Source organism: Schistocerca nitens, chromosome 5 (assembly GCF_023898315.1).
Source record: "Schistocerca nitens isolate TAMUIC-IGC-003100 chromosome 5, iqSchNite1.1, whole genome shotgun sequence".
NCBI lineage: Eukaryota > Metazoa > Arthropoda > Insecta > Orthoptera > Acrididae > Schistocerca > Schistocerca nitens.
In genome coordinates, this window is record NC_064618.1 from 281,595,037 (window position 1) to 281,618,274 (window position 23,238).

Below are 23,238 nucleotides of genomic sequence, written 5' to 3' on the forward strand. Positions count from 1 at the left end.
GTCTCTCTCTCTCTCTCTCTCTCTCTCTCTCTCTTCCTTGCTATCTTTCCTCTGATGATTCTTCACTGCGCGCAGTTTCTTTATAATATATGTCCCAGCGGATATGTTTTTGTTTTTATTTTACGCTCTCTTAGGACCAGTGTTTCACGCATACAGTATTTTGTTACATCACAGTTACTCACAAAATTGCAACAATTTTATTATGATGAGTAGTTATAAAAAGTTATTAGCAAAGTTAAAAATGATCTGAATGTATGAAAAGACAATGTGGTTAACAGTGGTGACTAAAAAGTAATAATGTTAATACAGTGGTACTACTATTATGTTAGTAAAACTACAACTCTAATTAAGCAAACACTAACTCCCATTCTAAAGTGAAATTGACAGGTGAAAATCCCGGAAGTTTTGAGATCAAAATTTGTGTCAAACTGGCTTCCCACCCCTGTTCTTTGACTGTGTTCCAGGAAAAGTCATAAGAGAGTGTAGAATGTCATTAGGAGAAAGTCAGATCAGTGATATTAGGTTACAACAGGGTCAACCTACAAATAGACTCCAGAATGAGAATTTCACTCTGCAGTGGAGTGTGCGCTGATATGAAACTTCCTGGCAGATTAAAACTGTGTGCAGGACCGAGACACGAACTCGGGACCTTTGCCTTTCACGGGAAAGTGCTCTACCAACTGAGCTACCCAAGCACGCAGGCACATAGTTTTAATCTGCCAGGAAGTTACATATAGACTGTTTAAGTTTTGCAGATGTCCCTGCTGTTTTTTCGGACTCAGTGCAAACAGCCACTAGACAACCAGAATTGCCGAAAGAACAAATTGAAAAGGCAGGTTTACAAACAATTTTTGAGAAAATCAAATTAATGGCAAACATTAAGGCAGCCTCCGAGATAATGAAAACTAAATATGAGAAATTTGAGAGAACTAACCAGTTCACGTATCTAGGAGAAGTAATTTCAAAAAGACATTTCGAAGAAAGAAGCTATTTCAGGGATGAGAACAGTGTAATGCCTAAGAAAGTTTATAATGAGAAAACTATGCCCTTGAATGCTGAACGTGGACACTACTCGACAGTAATTTGCTCACAAGCACTTTATGCAGCGCAATGTTTAACTCTAAAAAGAATGGGAGAAGAGAGCACTGGAAATCACAGAAATGAAAACTGAAAACAGTTAAGGAGCAATGACAATAAAGAAGAAGTCATAATTATGAACTTTATAGAGAGAGCGAAAAAATTGCAGACAAAAAGGAAAAGTAGAATAACTTTCTATAGCCACATCAAAAGGCTGAATCCCAGCAGACTACACGAAAGATAGAAATGGATAACACTTGGTCGAAAGCAGTTGGAAGACACGTGAATGAACTCGGAATTACTGCACAAGATTTTGAGGAACGACTACCACTCAGAAAGAAATTAGAAAATTCTTTTCCATGAAAAACCCAAGAAGAAGACTGGAGCCACTTGGACAGAAGAAACAAGAGAGAAACATCAAAAATCGATGAGAGAAATGTGGAAGAAACGAAAGTAGTTGAAATAACTGTAGTCCATAATGGCTCATATGTAAAACAACATTAATAGTGGCAGATATAAAATGTATTTAAAGGAGTACAAAAGTGATATTTTCTGACATAGCGACTCCTGAGGGAAAGAAATTTAGGTAGAGTTATACCAGCTAAGAACTTTGAGGATTAAGGAATATCTGAAGTTTTGGTTAAGTAACAACCAACAGCGTAAGTACCTAAAAGAATGCATTATTAACCACCAGTTGTTTCTTATAAACCTATATGTCTACCGCTTTCTGTCGCAGACCATCATCAAAGGGGGTAAGGTGAAAACAGATCACATGAAAGCACATTTCATGTTCGTCAGTTAAAGTCCACAGCACTTGCAGGAGTAACACAGTATCAAGTAGGCCTCTTAGTGTTGTTCACTATGTTACTACTGTAACTACTGTATTCGACTAATGACTATGGACTCACACTATGTCAGCCTTCGTATTGTATGAGCCTAGAAGGAACATGAAATATGCTGTCACTTGATCTATTTTCAAATTACGTCGTGCGATGATGGGCTATGACCTAAAACGGTAAAGATATAGGTTTTATAATAAACAGCTGATGGTTGCTAATACATTTTTCAAATGATGAACCTCTGGTTGGAAAGAAGGATACTTAGTAAATTAGATGTAAGGAGTGTGTACAGGAACAAAGGCAGACATTATTGTTGCTTTATTAGATATGCTGTTAACTGTCTTTTGAAGCTAAAGCTGTAGTTCAGTTCTCTGATGTAATAAGTCATTCCAGACTCGAGTTTCTGCTACGGAAAAGGACTTCGAGAAATCGGCTGAATGATGGAGTGGGACAGAAAGGATGTTGCTCTGATGGGAACGAGTGGTTCTGCTATGGTGTTCAGACAACAGCGTTAAGATCGAGGAGAGAAATATGAGGGACAGTGTACGTTAGTATGATGGTAGGGGAGACAAAGTATGCGGAACCCTGTGCTTCTCTGCACTGGGCCAGAATATCTGTGCTTAAGGCGGTGAAATATGATCAAAGAACTGGACGTCACTTTCATATCAAACACAGGCGTTCATCACCACTTTTACACGCTGTGAGCTTAGCCGATAACGACCTTGCAGGATATCTACGATAATAATCATCAATTGAAAGTATAAAGGTTTGTAAGGCTTTCTTTTCCAGGCAAAAAGAGAGGAGCTTTGTATTCTTTTGTACGGCATGAAGAGAGGCTGATGTCTTCTTCAACACTGCAGTTATTTGCGCAGCACAGTTTAGCTTTTCATCTATTATTGCTCCTAGACTTCGTGGTGGGGAAGAGAACTGATATTTGTTCCATGTGGGATTAAATATGGCAAGGACTCCTGAGTTTTTGGGTTAATCAGCCCAGAATGACCAACCGGAACCGTTTGAGTTTTGGATGTATTGATTGATAACCCTACATTCACTATCAATTTCTATAATTCACACGGGCCAGTCTTGATATACTCGATAGTTGTCTACATGTTTATTGGTTAACACTTAGATACAGCTAGAGGTCATTAGCGCACATGTGGTATAAACAGTAAGACTGAACTGATGACACGTCATTGACATACAATGGAATGAGTATAGGAGCCAATACTGAATCCAGGGTACACCTGGTGCTCTCTATTTTCATTTCTACTCTATGGTGCAAGACATGACATATTGTTGGCGATGTGTGAGGTACCAGCGAAACCAGTGCTCTGCTCCTGGAGAGAAATTTTGGCTGCTGAGTTTGGCAAAGTGAAATACCGAAGTTGACAGTTTGAAAGGCTTTGCTAGAGTCTAAGAACCTCACAATAGTCGCTTCTTGTCTATCCATTCAAACTTCACGGAATCTGCTACTTTTGTTACAGCAGAAGTTGTGCTGCGATGTTTGGGAAGCCTTATTGATAGTTGTCTAGTAGGTTGTTTGTAACTAACCCTTTGAATCCCAGAACTTTCCATTATTATAACAGTAAGCAACAATTACAAGAAGGAACTGGCAAAATGTAAACATTAAGTTATTTTAAGGAGGCTGTTTCGCTTTGGAACCACTCGAACATAGAGTTTGCAATCACCCATAATTTCATTTAATACATTTGCAAGCAAATTCGGATTCTTCCTAGACGCAACCCCACATCTCAAAACTCCCTTGAATTCATGATACCTAAATTTGATCCTAAAATTTAATACATTTTGCATCAAAACCACTTACTGCCCCAGTGATTTAATTTCGAAATTATTCATAAAAGAAATGGTACAAACTGAAGTTTACATTGCAATAGCGTACGATATCCTTACTTTCACTACCAGCGATCTGCTCAGTACGGCCACCGAAAAAAAACATGCATTTCACAATCTCCTTCTATCATCTAGCACACACAGTCTCTGCGCCGAATGTTTCTTTGAACGCAGTAAAGAACTGCGAGGAAAAAAGACGGGATTGCTCTTGTAGCAGAGTCCTCAGGAGTCAAGGGTAAGAGCCAGCAGCACCTCTACCCGACGTAGACCCTGGGCATCGGGCGCTGTCGCTGTGCCGTTATCCTCTCGAAAACCCTGAAGGATCCACAGCACGTTGAAGCAATGTACTACATTCGTAGAAGTACTTCAGTGTACTATCAAATGTCTCTGTCTCCGGTGGTTTCATACTAAAGGCATTGGTACTTAAAAAAAAAATAGGGTTGTGGTTTCAGGCAGAATCCATCGGTGAAAGGGTTGAATGGCTAGCTGGTCTTGGACAGCGCCGCAAGAATGCGAATTGGTTGATAATCAGAGAGTACTGTGGCAACGCCATTTTTGGGCAGTGGCTTGGCAAATCACTGTTTCCATGCCTCAGGGAAGACACTTGTGCTTAGGGGGTGAATGAAGACACCCGTTGCGGTGGGCAGTACTAGGTCAACAGCAAGCTTCATCATTTAGACTGTGATGCCTTCGTGTCCAGATGCTGATCTGATACGCATGAAATTTCTTTTGACGGTATTGCCAGTAAAATGCCGAAAACAGAACTTTTTATGGCTGCTGTCATTTAACACCATGAAATATTCACTAAGTCTTCGTTTCGTCTGCGGTTCATTTGTGGTCGTAGGTAATGTGACGTACCGGTTTGGCTCCTCTGCTGGGACAATGGGATTAGCTGTAGCTTTTACTTTGCCTATACTAAGACAGCAAAGACTTTTCCTTAGGACAGCTGGTCTGTATCTGGTGTCAATTAACGTGTGGACCTGCCTGAGTATGCCGATTCTCACAACTTGACTGATTCTGTTTGGCTTCTGCTTGTAACCAATATGATTTTCAGAGGTAGGATGGATTTGTGTACCCGATATGCAGCGTCTCTACATCTACAACTACATCTACCTCTACACGATTTCTCTGGAATTCATAATTAAATATTCCTGGTAGAGGGTTCATCAAACCATCTTTAAGCTATTTCTCTACAGTTTCACTCTGTAACAGCGCGCAGGAAAAACGAACACCTAAATCCTTCTGTGAGAGCTCTGATTTCTCTTATTTTGTTATGATGATAATTGTTCCCTGTGTAGGTGGACCCCAACAAAGTATTTTCACACTCTGAGATTGAAATTTCACGAGAAGATTTTACCGCACCGAAAAACACCTTCGCTTTAACGATTGCCATCCTAATTCGTGTATCATATCATTGGCACTCTTTCCCCTATTTTGCGAAGTTAAAAATAGAGCTCTCCTTCTTTTAACTTTTTCGATGTCCTCCGTCAACCCTGTCTGATGCGAATCCCATACCGCACAGCAACACTTCAGAAGCAGGTGGACATTCGTAGTCAGGCAGTCTCTTTAGTAGATCTGTAACATTTTGTAAGTATACTGCCAATAAATCATAAGCTTTGATTTCCAGCCTTTAGATTTGTGTGATTTATCGTGTAACCGACATTTAGTGGATTCCTTTCGTTACTCGTGTGGATGACTTCATACTTTTCATTATTTAGAAGGAATTCTATTACAGATTGGTAGCAAATTTCGAGGAGTTCTTATGTGGGAATCATCAGAAAGTGTGTTGTAAATATCTGCATGGCATACCATTTCAAAAATACGTAATCTGATACGAGAAACAGCCAACGCATACAAAATTTCCGAGGTTCATATACTATAAAACAAAAAAGAAATTACCTTACTTAATTATAATTTTTAAGACAGAGGGTGTTCACAAGCAGAGTTCAAGGAATACGAAAACATACCGTTTTTATTATACGTTAAGCCTAATTGTGCTGAATTATGACTTGTGTTGTATTAAAGAGAAATTAAAAAGGACGAATACAACACAGCTATTGTGAAATGTCGAAGATAATTTGATAAAACGTGGGTTATAGATATGGGAATGTTATCCGAGAAGCTAAAGGCTTAGAAATCGTAAACGTGAAGCCAAAACGATGTTTTGTGATCTTCTGTAAGCTGAACAATAAGAATTGATCTGTGTTTCTACTTTTAATAATTAGACTGGGTTGGAACTACCAATTCTGGATTTTAATTACTTTTACTGTTATCTTTCCCGTCTAGGCTCTATTTTGAGCTGTATGTTTTCTGTACAATATTACATATTCCTCAGTGAAGATGGCGTCATCTCGCTACATTTCTATCCCAAGTCTTCCTTCAGAATGCTCGTGAAAATTGGATGTTTCTAGCTTATTTCTTTAAGTTATGATCACATATGCTTTTCCCCCCCGCATCATTTAAATTGCATTAACTGCAAGTTATTGAAGACACTCCTAGAAATCTGTAACAGCATGAGAGTTATGTCGAACAGACTCAGTTTTTGGTATTTAGTTGAATGTGAACGACATAGTCAGTGTCCAATTTATTACTAGTCAATTTTAATTATAGGAACCTTTTCCACCGCCTGTTACCAATACATTTTTCGCAAGTGATTGTAATTAAGCTTTCTTATTCAATAATAAATATAAGTTTTTTATCTGATTCCACTTTAAAAGGACACTAAGAAATTGTTTCCATTTTTAGCTTTACATTTTTGTCCCAATGTTCTTCAAATAGGGATATGTCAAGCTAAATGTATGGTTCATTATCCATTGAGTCTAAAGCTAGTTACTCAGTAACGCTGTCCCCACTATCAGATCGTTTAGCAACACACTGTCTGTGTTTACACTAAACCCTCTGAGAACCACGAAAATTGCTGTTGTCAATATAAACGCATAGTTGTGTAGTTATTTGACTCATGGGAGATACACACCTCGTCGTAAGTTTGGTACTCCGTGAACGATATGCGGGACTCGGGACGTCGAGGCAGAGCCTTGTTGTGCTGCGTCACATTCCGCTCCTTCTGGAACACCCTGTAAAATCATTCACATCATCGTTACAGCACACAGTCGTCTCAACACTTGACTGGGATGAAACTTTACACTGCTCACACCACCACCACCACCATCATCAGTCATTTGACATTCTCTGTCGCATGAAGGCTTTTTCTAGAATTTTCGGACTCCATCTACGAGCATCCAAGTAATATAGGTTATACACCGTTTTTTCTTGCGACTGTAATGAAATGTCTTACTTAAATCATTCGTAGTGTCCTTCTACACATTAGGAATGAATCAGGAAACAAAATATCTGACCACTGAAGAAGCTTTGAAATAAAGTGTAATGCGTATGGTCGAAATAAGATAGTCGCAAAAGACGGCGTGTCACTTATACTACTGGGACTGAGGATAATAGACCTACAAACAAAAACAAAAAACAACATATACTCGTATTCATGTTCTCAGCGCATATTTTATAAAGTAAACCACTTCTCTCCAGCGAAGTACTTCCTTCGTCCACCTACCATCCATTCACCCGATCCACACACTTCCACTTCATCTTAATTAACCCATTCAGTTTTTTTCCTGACGCGTTTCTGTAAAAATCTAAATAATTTCTAAGAGACATCTCTCAATTTCTCGCGGAGGAACGTTCAGTTTTTGGACAGTTCAATTTGTTACTTCCGAAGTTAAAACTCTTCAAAGCGATCGTACGCTTTCCTTTTCAGTTACATAGAAACCTTAGTTTTGAAGGTCGTTATTAATTTACCAATTTTTGTTTATTTTACAAAAAAATTTGTTTTCCCTCGCTTGCACTCGAAGATAAGAGAGCATGCTGAGAAGTAATAAGTAATGCCTCCGATTTTTTTATCTGAAAACCCTTAAAGCCTTTTAAGTAAAACAAACATCATTAACATTCTACATCTTTATTCTTCACGTCTGCATATTTATTCCTCAACACAGTCACCCTGGCGACGAGTACATTTCTGCCAATGAGAGACCAGATTGTTGATACCATCGCTGTAGAATATCGGACTTCGTTCTCGGAGCCACAACCTCACCTCTGCGTGCACCGTTTCGTCACTATCAAAGCGAAGTCCTTTAAGGTGTTGTTTAAATTTTGAAAAAGATGAAAATCGGATGAGGTCAAGACGGGACAGTGAAGGATGATTGACGACAGTTAGCCCAAGTTGTTGGATCGTTGCAGACGTCGCAGCGTTCATGTGTGTTCTGACATTGTCATGCTGAAGGAGATGCTCCATGTATGGGTGAACTCTTCGAACCCGGAACTTGATTGTAGCTCGCTGTTCCTCACCTAGTCACTTTGGGCGCTGCCATATTACGTATAACAGTTCGCAGTCCTCTAGCGACAGAGGGGTGCAAATACGTAGACATGAAAAATAAAGATCTAGAATGTTGATAACAATTATTTTATTTAAAAAGCTTTAAGAGTTGTTATATAAAAAGTATGAGGCATTACTTTTCAGCACGCCCTCGTATATGCTAGTACAAATACTTTTGCGTATTCTCTCACGTACCTTTCATAGTTTGCTAAAAGCCCTAATCTTCTATTTAATGGTTGTCTCGATGCATTTGAGATTTTCTTTTATTTTGCTTTGATCGAAACTGCAAAATCTTCAGCTATTTTACGTGAGTACCTTAGTTTAATAAGTTTTCCTTCTATCTGTGTATTCACAACCTTTATCTTCTGAGATGCTATACATGTTGCTTAATTTAATCTCTCTATTCTTGGATAAATTCTCATAATCTATACTTTTGAGTTATTTCCTGAAGAGGCTGTTTCTTTCTATTTTCGTACATTTTTTAAAGAATCTGCATCTGACAAATTTATGATCACCTATAATCAGAAAGTATTATAGGTGTTTCACGGCATACATATCTTCATTATTTAGTAATATGTGCTCAAATTAATTTGTAATTCCATTTGGTTCGTTTTCTATTTCTTTCTTTCTGAGCCGGTAGCTGTGGCCGAGCGGTTCTAGGCGCTTCAGTCAGGAACCGCACGACCGCTAAGATCGCAGGTTCGAATCCTGCCTCGGGCATGGACGTGTGTAATGTCCTTAGGTAAGTTAGGTTTAAGTAGTTCTAAGTTCTAGGGGACTGACGACCTCAGATGTTAAGTCCCATAGTGCTCAAAGCCATTTGAACCATTTTTTTTCTTTCTGAAGAACAAATTGTTTCAGTAGATTCTCCTAACTTGGATATCTCACCCAAAGTTTTCCATCGAAAAATCGTTCATTATGTCCTTCTTTCCAAATTTATAATTAATATCCTGTAGTTAGATTGCTGTTTCTCATCAGTTTCTGTAATTATCCGCAGAGTTACCGAACTATTATTCTAAAATCCTCGGATTAACCTAGACCAGAACTTAACTCCTCATCCCCTATTCGTTTAGTATCCAAAATATTACTTCAATAATTTAAATAAGTGTACCTGAAGCTTGCATCTCTCCTCAAACCCTTAATCTATCTCTCGCAAATAATTCCTAACTCTATGACGCAGTGCGCCTTGCCTATCCTTTGATATCCGATTAATTTCACACGCAAATCATTAAATAACCATGGAATACATACAAACTTGCAGAAAACGAATTGTTTCGTCATTTGTTCTGTGCCAACATATTCCTTCTTCTGTTCATCTCCACTCGCTCTTAAGCCTTTTCTAGTGTAACTTCTGAATAACAAAATTCGTTGCATCATATGTCGTTTCCTTTCTTTTCTTTTCCTAACTTTATGACAACGTTTTCTCAATGTGGGCTCCCAGCTTCATCCCTCCTGTTCTGCAACACCCTTTTACCTCCGGACAACTATTCAAACTTCTTTCTCCAAACTACTTTTCCACGAAACGGGTCCTTGATCTGAGTGCTGTGTATCGTCATCGCTTTCATCGTACGTTAGCACTATATACAACTGGTATAATCAACAACGATGGTCACAGACGTTTTTCAGTCTCTTCAACAACCTCAATATCTGCAAAATATTTTATACTTTATAAAGTGAATGGTAAAAAGCGTTATCATCAAAGATGTCCAGGTAAATAAAGGTATTTATACTTACAGCGCACGCTCTTCCACAATAGTGAAGGAAATGAATGAAAATGGAGAAAATAAACAATAGCATACCTAGTGTAAGAAATGCACAAGGAAACGGTTTATTTGCCATAAAAACCACGATTTAGCTAGATCACGAGTACATAAAACGATGGATAACTTTTTGAGAAAGTGAAATGTGTGTTTCAAATCCAGCAATTTATGTATTTCACATCTGAACAACTCCGAGCTAGGAAGGTATGGATACGTTTCCTGCTGTAGAGGCTATATATAGATACTGTGAAAGTTTTGGATTTGAAAATTTGAATGTATGTTGAAATACAAGATCTGCGTATTAAGATGTAAAATTGTGCTAAATATGCAAGCTTTCCTAGTGAGATCAAATTCTGTTACCTTGGGTACAGAGATAAACTAACAGAAAGTTTCAATATTTTTCAGATAATTGAAATTACTTTGTTGAACTGTCTGTGTCGACATTTAATGTTGTTTTCCGTTATTTCAGTTATCAGAATGACTTTTACAGGGAAAGAAACGTCGCTATACATATACAACCAAACATTGTACTGAGGAGACTGTTGAAGTTTCTACTTCCACCCTCTGGAGAAAATCCAGTGGATGCAGTTTTTCAGAGTTCAAAGGGTTACTAGACGCATCTTCCACAATGTTATTCGTGGATACTACTTTAAAAAATGTAAATAAAAAATTACGAACATAATGAACAACGACCAGTACAAATAAAGGAAACAAATGAGGGTATTTATAATCCAGAAATTTATCCTTTATCTCCCACTTTTAGTCTGTACCACCACAAAACACATACTCTTTATAGCATCACAGAAGTACGATAACAATAACTCAATACTGCCAGAAGTGCAGGTACCTGTATCTTCTTGTGTTGCTGAAGGACACGTGATAGGACTGTTAAGATCCCACGATATTTATAAATGACCTGACAGACAAGGTTTCTGAGTTTATTCGCAGACGACGCTGTACTGTAACAAAGGTCCTACCACTATAAAATTATTTGGTATTACAGGCGATCAGAATTTGATGCGCGGCCAAAATACGACATACGTTCAAAGAAAAAACAGGAATTATTGTTTTTAGGAAAGAATTTTATTTATTCGTCTACATCAAAGTTTCCACCTTAAAAATAGTCCACATTAGATATTCTACACATTTATTAGCGAAACACTTATGGATCTCGATCTCTATGTTTGTAAAATGACGCCCCTTTAAGATTTTTGTTTTTGTTTTTGCGTACAGAAAAAAGTGACATGGGGCCAAACTGGGCAACCAGCTGACTGGTGCGTCATTACGGTATTGTTTTTGGTGGTGCAAAAATCGCAAATTTCTTCAACACAAATCTGCGCGGCTGTTAAAATTTAAGATCTCAGTGAGCATAACATTCAAGTTTGACCAAATTTATAGAGCTTTTTACGGTGTTAGTGATACAGAATACTTCAATTGGGACGACTGAGCGTTAGTTTATACGTCATACGCGTAAACCTGTGTTTCTCCAACTGTTGCGATACATTTCAATAGTACCTGGTCGTTGCTGACTTCATCTAATAGCTCCTGAGCAGCTTACATTCACCGCTGTTTTTGCTCGAAATTGAACAATTTTGAAACAAAGTTTGCTGTCACACTTTTTATACCGAAAAGGGCCGAAAAATTTTCATGTAAGAGCCAGTTGATATGCAACATGATCAGCGATTTCTCTAACAGTAGTTCGCCATCCTTTCAAAACCGTTTCTTTAATTTTTTCCGCGATTTCATCCGTTGATGGTGTGCTTAGTCCTCCAGAGCGTTTATCAGTTTCTTCCAAACTTTCACACTATTCGTAAGTCCTTGCTTTGCCGATGATAGACTCACCATGTACAATATTTCACATTTGTAAAACTCTGCCTTGTTATGAAAAAATTTAATACAAATTCTCTCATCCAATTTTACACAAAATACTCATAAATAATCTTGATATTACCGAAACTCATATGACCATTTTGACAGCTGACAATAGACTTAGTATCCTGTATGGTGACCACTTTGCACATACGTTTCAGACATATTTGCCAAAACAATAACGAAAATCGGCGCGTATTGAACTAGTACAATATGCAATATTACAACATTTTCGCTCTTTTTTAAAGACATCACGTGATTATAATAGTCGTACATTGAGCGTAAACATGCGAAAGTATCTGCTATCATATAGCAACAAATCGGCGGAATTGTGGGAATTAGTTATGGAAGAGAACCAGGAACACTGTAAGGTTGTGTGGCCACATATTTAGCGGTGTCGAAGGCGTGTACCGTACCGGAGATTTAGTCGAAAAGATGCTTTCCAACAACGTCGTTCGACCCGTTCGGGAGAGTTGTTTCCGTTTTGATGTGTGTGTGTGAATTCCTAAGGGATCAAACTGCAGAGGTCATCGGTCCCTAGACTTACCACTTAAACTACCTTATGCTAAGAACACACACACACACATGCCCGAGGGAGGACTCGAACTTCTGGCCAGAAGGGCCGCGCAATCCGTGATATGGCGCCTCTAACCGCGGGACCACTCCGCGCGGCGTTTCCGTTCTGGGTTCAAATGGTTCAAACGGCTCTGAGCACTATGTGACTTAACATCTGAGGTCATCAGTCCCCTAGAACTTAGAACTACTCAAACCTAACTATCCTAAGGACATCACACACATCCATGCCCGAAGCAGGATTCGAACCTGCGACCGTAGCCGTCGCGCGGTTCGAGACTGAAGCGCCTATAACCGCTCTGCCACAACGGCCGGCTCCGTTCTGGGACACTTACCAAGTTCAATTAATGAAAGAGAATAGGAAGGTGCAAAGGATAACTGTCTCATGTTTGTTTAATGTATGTATCATAGAATAAGTCCTTCTCAAAAACCACCAATTGGAAAGATAGCAAGAAAGGCTTTTTGCAGACAGCATAAAACTCATACGTTAATAACGTTCACAACAAACTGAAAAAATACAGATAAAATGTTTTGTGAACTGATTCGCATAAAAGTAATAAATAAAACAGATTAGAAAAACATTTGATGCGCGTTTGAATGATGCTTGAAATCATCTACACAAGCTGAAATCCTCCGGCGTAAGGAGGCAACTGACAAGGTAACATCACCAACTTGGTCTCGTATTTTAAGGAGAAAACAATACACACGAAACATCTCAGCCCAGAAATCGGTCCCGCGCGAAAACTTGTGCCACAATTCTGATGGTACACATTTATGACCTTCTGAACGTATAGCTTTTAAACTTTGCGCGAAGTACTGGTTTGCCGAGTACAAACGTAAATATAAAGCTTAAAAATAAGTTATATTTAATTTGTTATCAAATTGACGTGTTATTTAATAGCCGTGTTAACCAAGTTGCTGCTTACACCGTCTTTTCAGACAATAACCGACCTAACAAGATCATCTAATTTTTCAGGGTTTCTAAGCCGCTATCGCTACATAACAGATCGCCTAACTGTGTAATACGAAATGGTAGCAAGAAAGCTCAGGAAAAAATGTATTTCACAAGCAGTTGTAATGCAGTGCATAGTGAGGAATAGATAGTTACTACTTTTCAGCACAGTCAGAATATTTGTATAAACAAACACTGGTTACTTCTTTGGTATATCAGACTATCAATAATAATATTCATATAATAAACGTGCATTAGACCCATTTAGACACGAAAAAAGCTTCAGCTTTGTCTATAGTAAAGTTATTCCCTCCAAAATACTTCATCAGTGACCCGTAGAAACTGTGACATTTGGTATATATGCCTAGGCTGAAGCGACTAATGAAAATTTGTTTCAAGGCCGGGATTCCAACCCAGGTCTCGTGCTCACTAGGCAGACGCGCTAGTCACTACGCCACCCTAGCACAGCGGCTTTGCACAGCTGCAATAATTATCCTAGCACACCTCCCTCCTCAACCACAACTTAGATTCACGCCTCAGTCCACTTGGTATTTCCTCTAACTCGAACAGTATTGCAGAGGTTTTCCAAATGTATCGAGATAGCACCTCGGCATCAAGAGAAATGGGAGACCCTGCCTGAAACCAGGCACAGTGTTTCTGCCAGGATTTCAGGTAGGATCCCCAATTTCGTTCGACGCTGAGGTGCTGTTCCAATATTCCTCGAGATTCTCAGCAGTTACTGACGAGATTAAGGGACATATCAAGTTGGTTGAGGCGTGAATGGTAATTTCGATTGAGGAGTGAGACATGCGAAGGTTGTCCATGCAGCTGCGCAAATCCACCGCACCAGGGTGACGTAGTGGATAGCGCATGTGCCTAGAGAGCTGGAGACCTGGGTTCGAATCCTAATCCTGATTCGTGATGACTGGGTGTTTTGTGCTGTCCTTAGGTTAGTTAGGTTTAAGTAGTTCTAAGTTCTAGGGGACTGATGACCATAGATGTTAAGTCCCATAGTGCTCAGAGCCATTTGAACCATTTGAACCTAATCCTGTTACAAATTTTCATTTGTCGCTTTAGCCTGCATATATACATTATAGATGTTGGAGACTTTAACAGGTCTCTGGAACCATATAGTTCCATGTGAAATCTGATACCAGGTTCGTACTACTCAAAGTGCCGTAATGGTAAATAGCGGGAAGATTGGGTTCAGCTACCCTTCTCAGACGACAAGACCTCTGGAGCACTATCTAGGATTGGATAAGAATGGGAAAGAAAATCAACCATGCCCTTGGAATTTGCGTTGGCGATTTAGCGAATCAAGAAAAACCTACACTGCCTACCGCGAGGGGCCGGCCGGAGTGGCCGAGCGGTTAAAGGCGCTACAGTCTGGAACTGCACGACCGCTACGGTCGCAGGTTCGAATCCTGCCTCGGGCATGGATGTGTGTGATGCCCTTAGGTTAGTTAGGTTTAAGTAGTTCTAAGTTCTAGGGGACTTATGACCACAGCAGTTGAGTCCCATAGTGCTCAGAGCCATTTGAACCATTTGAACGTACCGGGAGGTAGATTTTCGCCTGGTGACATTTCGAGGAAGGTATATAATCGGAGCAGAAAATGGGGAATCATTCTAGCGACAATACGGGCCACAAGTGAGAAAATCCGTTGACATAAGCGACTTTGACAAAGGGCAGCATGTTATGGCCTGCTGCATAGAGCTAACATCTCGCAAGCGGTGAAGCTGATCGGCTGTTCATGTGCTACGGTCGTGAGCATAGAGGAACTATGGAAAACGCCTGAAGGCTGGTTGAACTGCGAGTAGGCAACGGGGTATGGACGTCGGCGTCTCATCACAGAAGTGGAGGTCGGGAGCTTCCTCGATCGCTACAGCAGGATAGCAGCGATCTGTAACAGATCTGACGACGGAGTACGTGCTGAGGCAGGCACAAGTGTTTCGGAACACGACGTTCAGTCTATGTTGTTGACCTCTGAGCATCGCAGCAGACGACCTCTAAGCGTAGTGAGCTCAGGATCATCGAGATTTTACCGTGGTCAATGGGAACGTGTTGATTGGATGGATTTATCCCGTTTCTTATTACAACAAGTAGATGGTCAAATGGGCGAACGGCTGCTCGAATCTTACTCTGTTCTACAGGCACATGCCAAGGCAGGCAATATCGTGCTACAGAAGTGGTTCGCAATAATGTAGGCCACGTCTGTAGTGCTGCTTCCGATTACTACCTAAGGTCGCATGGAAGCCCAGATGACTATCCGAGCTTCCATACGACCTGAGGCAGTAATCGGAAGCAGCACTACAGATGTGACCTACATTATTGCGGACAACCTTCATACTGGACGTTTTCTCCGAAGGCAATAGCATCATCCAAGCAGGATAAATGTCCATCTCATAAGGCCAGAATCGTGCTCCGCTGGGTATAGAAGCTTCATGCTGAATTCACGGTGATGCCTCCGCCCTCTTTTTTGCCTGACCTGAACCTGATTGAACACTTCTCAGATGATGTCGGGCTTAATTTACAGGAACTGCGTGACCTGTGCTTAGTCGTCTGGTCGCACAGACCTCTGTAAACCTAGCAATGACTTCGGATCCATGCTACGCATAATCACTGCTACATTGCTTCTCAAACTGGTCCAACAGGCTATTAAGCAGGTGTCGGAAAGTTTTAGCTGAGTTGTGTAAATTAGAATGACCGCACAGCAAGTGAACCACCATCTTCTCGTATGAGAGTCTTGTGTCCACTCGTCCTGCTTGTTACGTGCGAACCTGGAAATCTGTAGTACTGCAAGTTCAGAAAAAATGGATCACGTGACTTACAGATCATCCTAACTGATGCAACATGTCCATGTGCACTACACACGGCGTCTTCCAATAGCAAATGGGCCACCAAAAGTCGTGCTCCCATTTTGCTCCAAGTACGTTCTTATTAATTATAGTGAGCGATAAAGAATAACTAAAACCGTGCTACGACGTGGCCCCGATCACATGTACTGACATGCAACGTCTTGTCCATCCTGCGCTCAGCATCGTACCGACGGCCAGTACAAGGTCTGAGTGCATCCCAGACGAGTGACAAAACCTACTGTTCTATTTGCAATGGTCAGTGGAGCGCTCTCCCTGTAATTCAGAAGCTCAACGAAAGTGCCGATCAGCTTGCTAAAAGTGAACAATACTTCGCCTTCGCTTCAACTACTGTTTCGCTCTGAGACTATTACCGACTTGTTGCAATTATGATACCACAACTCATGGAGCGCTAGGCAATAAGTCTAGTTTTGAGTAAGGACATCTTTGTACTTGTTATTTGAAAGGCTCATGTTCGTGAACATAAAGTATTTTCTATCTTAAAATATTAAACGACCAAGAAAAGACTCACTTCTGCTCTGGCTGTCTTACGGAATGGACATAAAAAGAATAAAAATAAAAACAATTGTGGTGTGTTATACAAATATGATTCGCTGCTGTTTTCATTCATACATGCTAGCTGATCAAAAGTGTCCGGACACCTAATAGTGAAGGTTAATATCAAATGTGTCGTCCCTTCGACTTTATAACGGCTTGAACTCTGTTGGGCACATTTTCAATATGTCTGAGTCTCTAAAGGAATAGTAGTAGATTTTTCCTCAAGAGCCAAACCAGAGAAGGGTGTGATTTTGGGCACTGGCTATGGGCACGAGGTAGCCGCATGGTCTTAGGCGTCTTGCTGTGGTTCGCGCCGCTCCCCTCGTCAGAGGTTCAAGTACTTCCTCGGGCATGGGTATGTGTTTTGTCCTTAGCGTAAGTTAGTTTAAGTTAGATTAAGTAGTGTGTAAGCTTAGGGACCAATGACCTTAGCAGTTTGGTCCCGTAAGAGCTTACCACAAATTTCCAAAATTTCCAGTGGGTCTGGAGCAAAGTCGACGAGCTGACTGATCCCATAGGTCTTCCATTGGGTTCAGGCCGTGACTTTTGGCAGTGTAGCCATTACATAAATGTTACTGTCCTCAAACAAGTACATCGCAGAAGCTGCTTTATGAGATGGCGCGTTGTCATGCTGATACAAACAATCACTGTCCACTCATTGCTTTTCTATTGCACACAGTACACGATGCTGCAAAGCGTGTCCTTACCCTTCGTCATTTTACGTTTTCGTAAGTGCAATAAGGGGACCGACGCTAACCACACGCAGTAACCTCACTTCATCTGTACTTCACTGTTGCCACTATCCACAGTGGCAGGGAACCCTACCATTGAATTGCCATGCGATATAGTATGATGCAGCACTTCAAATCACTCATTTCCGGCGTCCACTATCCAGTGGCGTCGCTGTCTACATCGTCCCAATCGTCGCTTAGTATTGACTACAGAGACACGTGGCTTATGACGAGCCACTCGACCATTGTACCTCGCTCTTTTTACCTCCCTAACCACAGTCGTACAGTCGTTGTGCTAGTTGGACTGCTGGTGGCACTTTTGACCTTACAAGTTATTTCTTCAGCTGATTTCATGTGATATTTCACAACCCCTCTCCGCAACACTCTATTACGTAGGCTTGTCAGTACATGAGATCTCCCTGCTGTTGATTTAGCTCTGGTTGTTCCTCTGCATTTCGTCTGTAAAGTAGCAGAATGAATGGTCAGATTCGCACCTTACGTGAGACCTTTACAAATCGCAATGAGAAGGTGAAGATGACACCTAACGTAAATCGGCAGTTATGAGAACAATTGCCTATCAATATGTATTGCAAAAAGGGATGACAGTCAATCGACGGTAATCAACACACCATTCCTATACAATGCATGTCTTTGAGTGGAAGGTAGAACAGGGAACGTGAGCCGAGTCGCTTTTAGTTTTGAAAAGCCAGCTCCACAACAGTGTAGTGAAGCTGCACTGCAGGAGTTACACCGGAAACCACTTAAAGGGGTGGCAGGAAGGAGGACAGCGATCCTGGGCAAGGTGATTCAAGCTGGAGGGCTGCCTGTAGCGAGGCATCTGCTCAAGGGCAGAGAAGAAGCTTTAGAAAACTGCGTTTCGGAATTCCAACGGGATACAAACAAAAGAGTGACACATTTTCGTCCAGCGAGTGCAACACACAGAAAGGTTAATGTACTTTAGGCGTCTAGAACGGGAACAAAACGTCCGATTGGCGGAAACGCTCTAGGAAGGAGAAAAATATTGAAGTTTCGACGCAGTTTGATAGAAGGGACGTTGCGATTGGTAGAGTGTGTTTCTACAAAATAAGAGGAACGCTCCTATTGCTCAAAAGAAGAGGTGACGTGAAAAAGGAACCCAAGTGGAGTGAGGCAGTTCTGCCATGAGTAGGACAAGAGAGAAATTTTTCTGGGGATTCTTCTCCGAACTGGCGTCAAGTGCAGAACGTAGCGCTTAGCGGTTCTGTACGATGCAGAGCTGCACTCCAGCTAAAAAATTAGCTGTAGCAACGTTTAGCTCCAACTGTGGAGAAACAAACCAGCCAAATCAGTTAATTGTTCTTGTGAGAACTGAGAGGGCACTATAATATGCACTCTGCTCCAACCATGCACGTGCATATCACCACATAATAAGATTAGGGCTGAGTACATGTTTTCTCGCATAAAGAGAAACATAGGGAAAGTTTCTGCTGGAAAGTCCAGCAAAGGCCAGATTAGTTTTGTAGGAATTTCAGTGGCAGAGAGCGGCTTGCAGACAGCAGCACGTTGCAGCTTAAGGTAAATACCGTGTGCAGAGGCGTAAACTTTGTTGGTTCACCAGCTTGCGTCCACTGTAAACTCGAGCGGCCTTTGTTAATCTTGCGCTCAAATTTGTCACTTGACTAACCATCCACCGTACACTTGACTGTCATCCTAAATAGTACCGAACTTTGAACCGGAATCGGGCGATTTTCGTAGTACTGTTCAACATCATAACGTATGTGTAGGAGCAATTTTGTAAAGAAACGTCCAATTAAACTTTCATATTATTGTGCTTAGAATTAATGTAAAGAAACTTCCAATTAAACTTTCATAATATTCTACTTAGGATTAATGTTCTTTAAGAGCGTTAATTTTTGTGTATAAAATTGCTTCACTTTTTGATGTTGGCAAGCTGCATTATCCATTGCACTGTTTTTATGATGGCGAGTTGAAAACTGTGTGAAAAGCTATAATTTGGTGAGAAATATTGTGACATTAAATTCGTTATTTCACCTCACACAGCTGTTCTCAGTTCTAGAATAAGCAAAAATCAAACCACACACTTACACGTCTTCACAGCCACATCACCAGCAGTCGACCTGGGCACCTTTAGATGGATCGAGATGTCGGTGACGGATTTGTTACTCTGGCGACATCCAATTACTAGTGCACTTTCCAGTCCCTGAGTTCTCGTGTCGGACACTTTCTGCTGTTGCTGCATCTTTACTGACAACAAAGTGCTCACAGCCTCCTTTTATACTGACGGGTCCACCTTTCGTGAAATCTAGTGGTCGATTCTGTATTACATAAGGGTGACCGAACACTTTTGTTCGGATAGTGTACTTAAATACTACTTTGAGAATTTTCAGTCGTGGTCGATGCTAAAAGAACGTTTAAATCCCGCCGTTATTATGGGACTGAAATTGTTTTTATATCGATTTGGTGCGGCGAGATGGGATAGTAACGATCACGGCAAAAGCAGAATGGTCAGTACTCTGTACCGAGGTCAGTGAGCTCAGTGGAGCTCAGTTTTGTACTATCCATCTATGCTTACTACCTACTATAAAACATCGCACATCTGGCCAAGGAATGCTTATTTTTGGCTTCAAGCGGAAGGACATTGATACCAATATTCGGTGAAGAGCAGTTCACATTGCTATCAATAATACGAAGTATTTGCTAAAGTTAATACCTTCTCTGATTTGTGATGATGCTGCAGTTAAAGAGGACACACATTTTTGTGAAGGTAAAACAAATGAAGAGCAAAATATTACACGAAGTTCTCAAAATTATTAATTACTTCTCGCACTGGTTGGTTCTAATATGTAAGTCTATCTATAAATTCATTACATTCGGTGAAGTCTATCATTGACGTTAATTTATGGTTTTAATTTTATTTGATTACTTAATGGTATAAAATTTAAATGACAAAGTGTTGAATTTATATAAAGTGAAAAGAAATTAAATTTCAATATTTTCAGCGTATTCTATGTCATATCTACGAGGTAAGCTTAATTTCATCTTGTCGCACATGTTCAATGTTTTATATTTGGTTGAAAGTGCCCTTGTCTGAAGGAATCTGAAAACAATAATAATATATAAGAACGAGAGTATTTCGTTACTGTTTCACTGAAGTCTCTTGAAGGACGTAAATCTTATCGACGTGTCTGCAGTACGTTTCAAGATAATGAGCAACAAATCTGATAACTGTCGAACTGTTTGGACCACACTTTGAATGGATGGTTTCATCACACAGTTAACTGTGAAGTGGAGGTGTGGCAATAGTAGAGCGATATAGTTCGTCCGTAATAATAAGTGTGTTGAAACTGATGTGGATCGATGAGATTACTGTCCGTTATCGGCTATCAAATGGTGTTGCGAAGTGACAGTACTACAGATGTTGTGCAAATACGTATCCTGTAGCCTTTAGTCCACGAAAGTTTCAAACTTTTGTCCCACTGTTGGGGACTTAGTGGCTGTTACTCAATCATGCACAATGCTGCAGCCGTAATTGTGGTCGGTAACAGATGTCTGAGAATTAAAGACTATCAACGACTCAGACAATTAGATCGCCATGATTTGTGTGACAAAGGAAGAACACGTGGTGGGATACAGTTCCTGATGATCTACCAAAGAGAACAAAGTTACATTCCAAATATTGCAAGGCGTCTCATGGGGTGAGAGCATATGACGCTGTTGATGAATGGGGGCACTATTCTCGGTAGCACGGGTGGTGCTATTGGAGAGGACAATAGCTGGTACAGAACGACAATGAGTACTTGTTTACAGGGCAGTTACCATGGTAATAATGACCGAGAAAATTTCCGTAGTCACTCCGTTCTGCAGCGGTTTACGTAACTGCAGTGATTTGACTATTGTGGATGTTAACCGAACTCAGTGCTGGGAAGCTGTGAATGATTTTTCTGTAGGAAACCATACCGATGTAGCTTACATTAAATATCAAACATTTCCGCAATATCTCGTGAGGTGAAGGCAAGTAATACCGTTGACTGTGATCCGTCCTTAGGATTGGGGCGTTTGGCCCGGCTGTCGCCTTGATTCTGCTAGAGAGGAGTCGGCTATGTGCCACTCTTCCGACGTTATCGGCGAAATGCTCTGAAAAGCGAAGGTGGCCAGTGGATGTGTAAAAACGAAACCCTAATTAGACGGATGAAGCGCTAGGGCATATTCCTGCCTTGTATGCCATACGACATTTACATTTAGCCTTCTCAATGCTGTGTGTGGAATGGAACATGTTTTGAATTCTACATGAAAAGAAATAAAATGTACGACGTGTTATAAAATGTGAGGGAACAGGTCTCTAAACGAGCAATAAATCAAATTAAAAAAATTCAGTTCTCCTTAACGTATCCCATGACGCGAAATGAAATGCAGTAACGCCACAGACAATGATCTCTACACTATTACCCTATTCGGTAAATCCCGCTTGTAGAGGGTCCGGCAAGGAAAAGTGGCCCTGGCGAGTGAATACGATTGGACGTGAATGTATGCGTGTAACCATACCCCGTGAGGAGGAAAAGACCTAAAGTTACTTCCAACAGGCTGGAGCAACTACCCATAGAGACGACCGAACCTTGGAAAACATTTAAAAAGTCTTCACGCCGGACAGAGTCGTTAGCAGAGTTCAGGCTGGTCGCGGGTCTACCTGGCCACCGAGGTCACCTGATTTTTCGTTGTGCGATTACTTTGTGTAGGGAGCCCTCAAGTCTAAGGTGTGTGGCAACAACCCTCAGTCTTCACGAAAAGCAGCAGAACATTCCGGATGAGATAGCAGCAATTTCAGCAGTCCAGCTTCGATCCGCCTTCAGCAACTTGCCGACCAGGGCCCAGAAGTGCCAAGAGATACATGGTGGTCGCTTTCAACATCTGCTATAGTCTTGTTAGTACTGTATTTCCTTTGCTGTCTTTCTTTGTATCGTGGAACTCTGTTCTCTAGACCACTTTTATTTGCCCCACCCTGTAGTAGTGGTTGAGTTTTGATTTCGCCTGACTTCTAGCCAGTAATGAGGCGAAAATAACGAAACATGGATAGCAAGGCAGTTACCTGAGTAAGCACGACAATTAGTTTTATACCTAATAAAATAAAACAGCTGCTAATAAAAATTGACTGTAGAGAGAATCAGTATTCATATTTTTTCTTATACATCACACATTGCACAAAATTAATTTTTCTTTGTTGAAAATCATTCGTAGTGTCCAATTCAGCCAGTATGATTGCTCCTTAATTTTTTTCACAGTGTCGATTGCTCTTTCCTTATAGTTACTTCGTATCTGACAGTTTCAACACGAGCGTGATACCATTTGTTACGGTCTCAATGAAGGAATGTACACTATCTGGTCAGAACTATCCGGGCACCCCTATGTAATGCGGAATTGACCGTTAGAAGCTACAGGAGGTGGATCAGCGAGTATAAATGGTGGCGGAAAATATTGTATCGCCAGTACAGAAGAAGCAACAGGAGACTGGGCCTTCCAGGGTAACTAAGTGACTAAGGCGAGGGTTAGTCATTGGATGTCACCTGAGTAGCAGCAGTAGGGACATTCCAGCCCTTCTAATGCTGCTCAAGTCGACTATTGGTAATGTCGGTGTAAAATGGAAACGCGAAGGAACAGTCGTAGCTAAACCGAAACCATGTAGACTTCATGTACCGAAGGACAGAGACTGCCGAGCATTGCGAAGGGCTGTTTTAGAAAATCGCATGAATTCAACGGAAGGAACCACTCGTGAGTTCCAAAGCGCTGCCAGTAGTGT

General features: G+C 40.8%; 1 protein-coding gene across 1 annotated transcript in view; it reads right to left on the reverse strand.

Moving 5' to 3' along the window:
• Positions 1 to 23,238, reverse strand: part of LOC126260387 (carboxypeptidase B-like) — a 77,856-nt gene that overhangs the window by 36,915 nt on the left and 17,703 nt on the right. Inside the window, exon 3 of the mRNA XM_049957715.1 lies at positions 6,742 to 6,841. Coding sequence (XP_049813672.1) covers positions 6,742 to 6,841 — 100 coding nt within the window. The remainder of the gene's footprint in view (positions 1 to 6,741; positions 6,842 to 23,238) is intronic.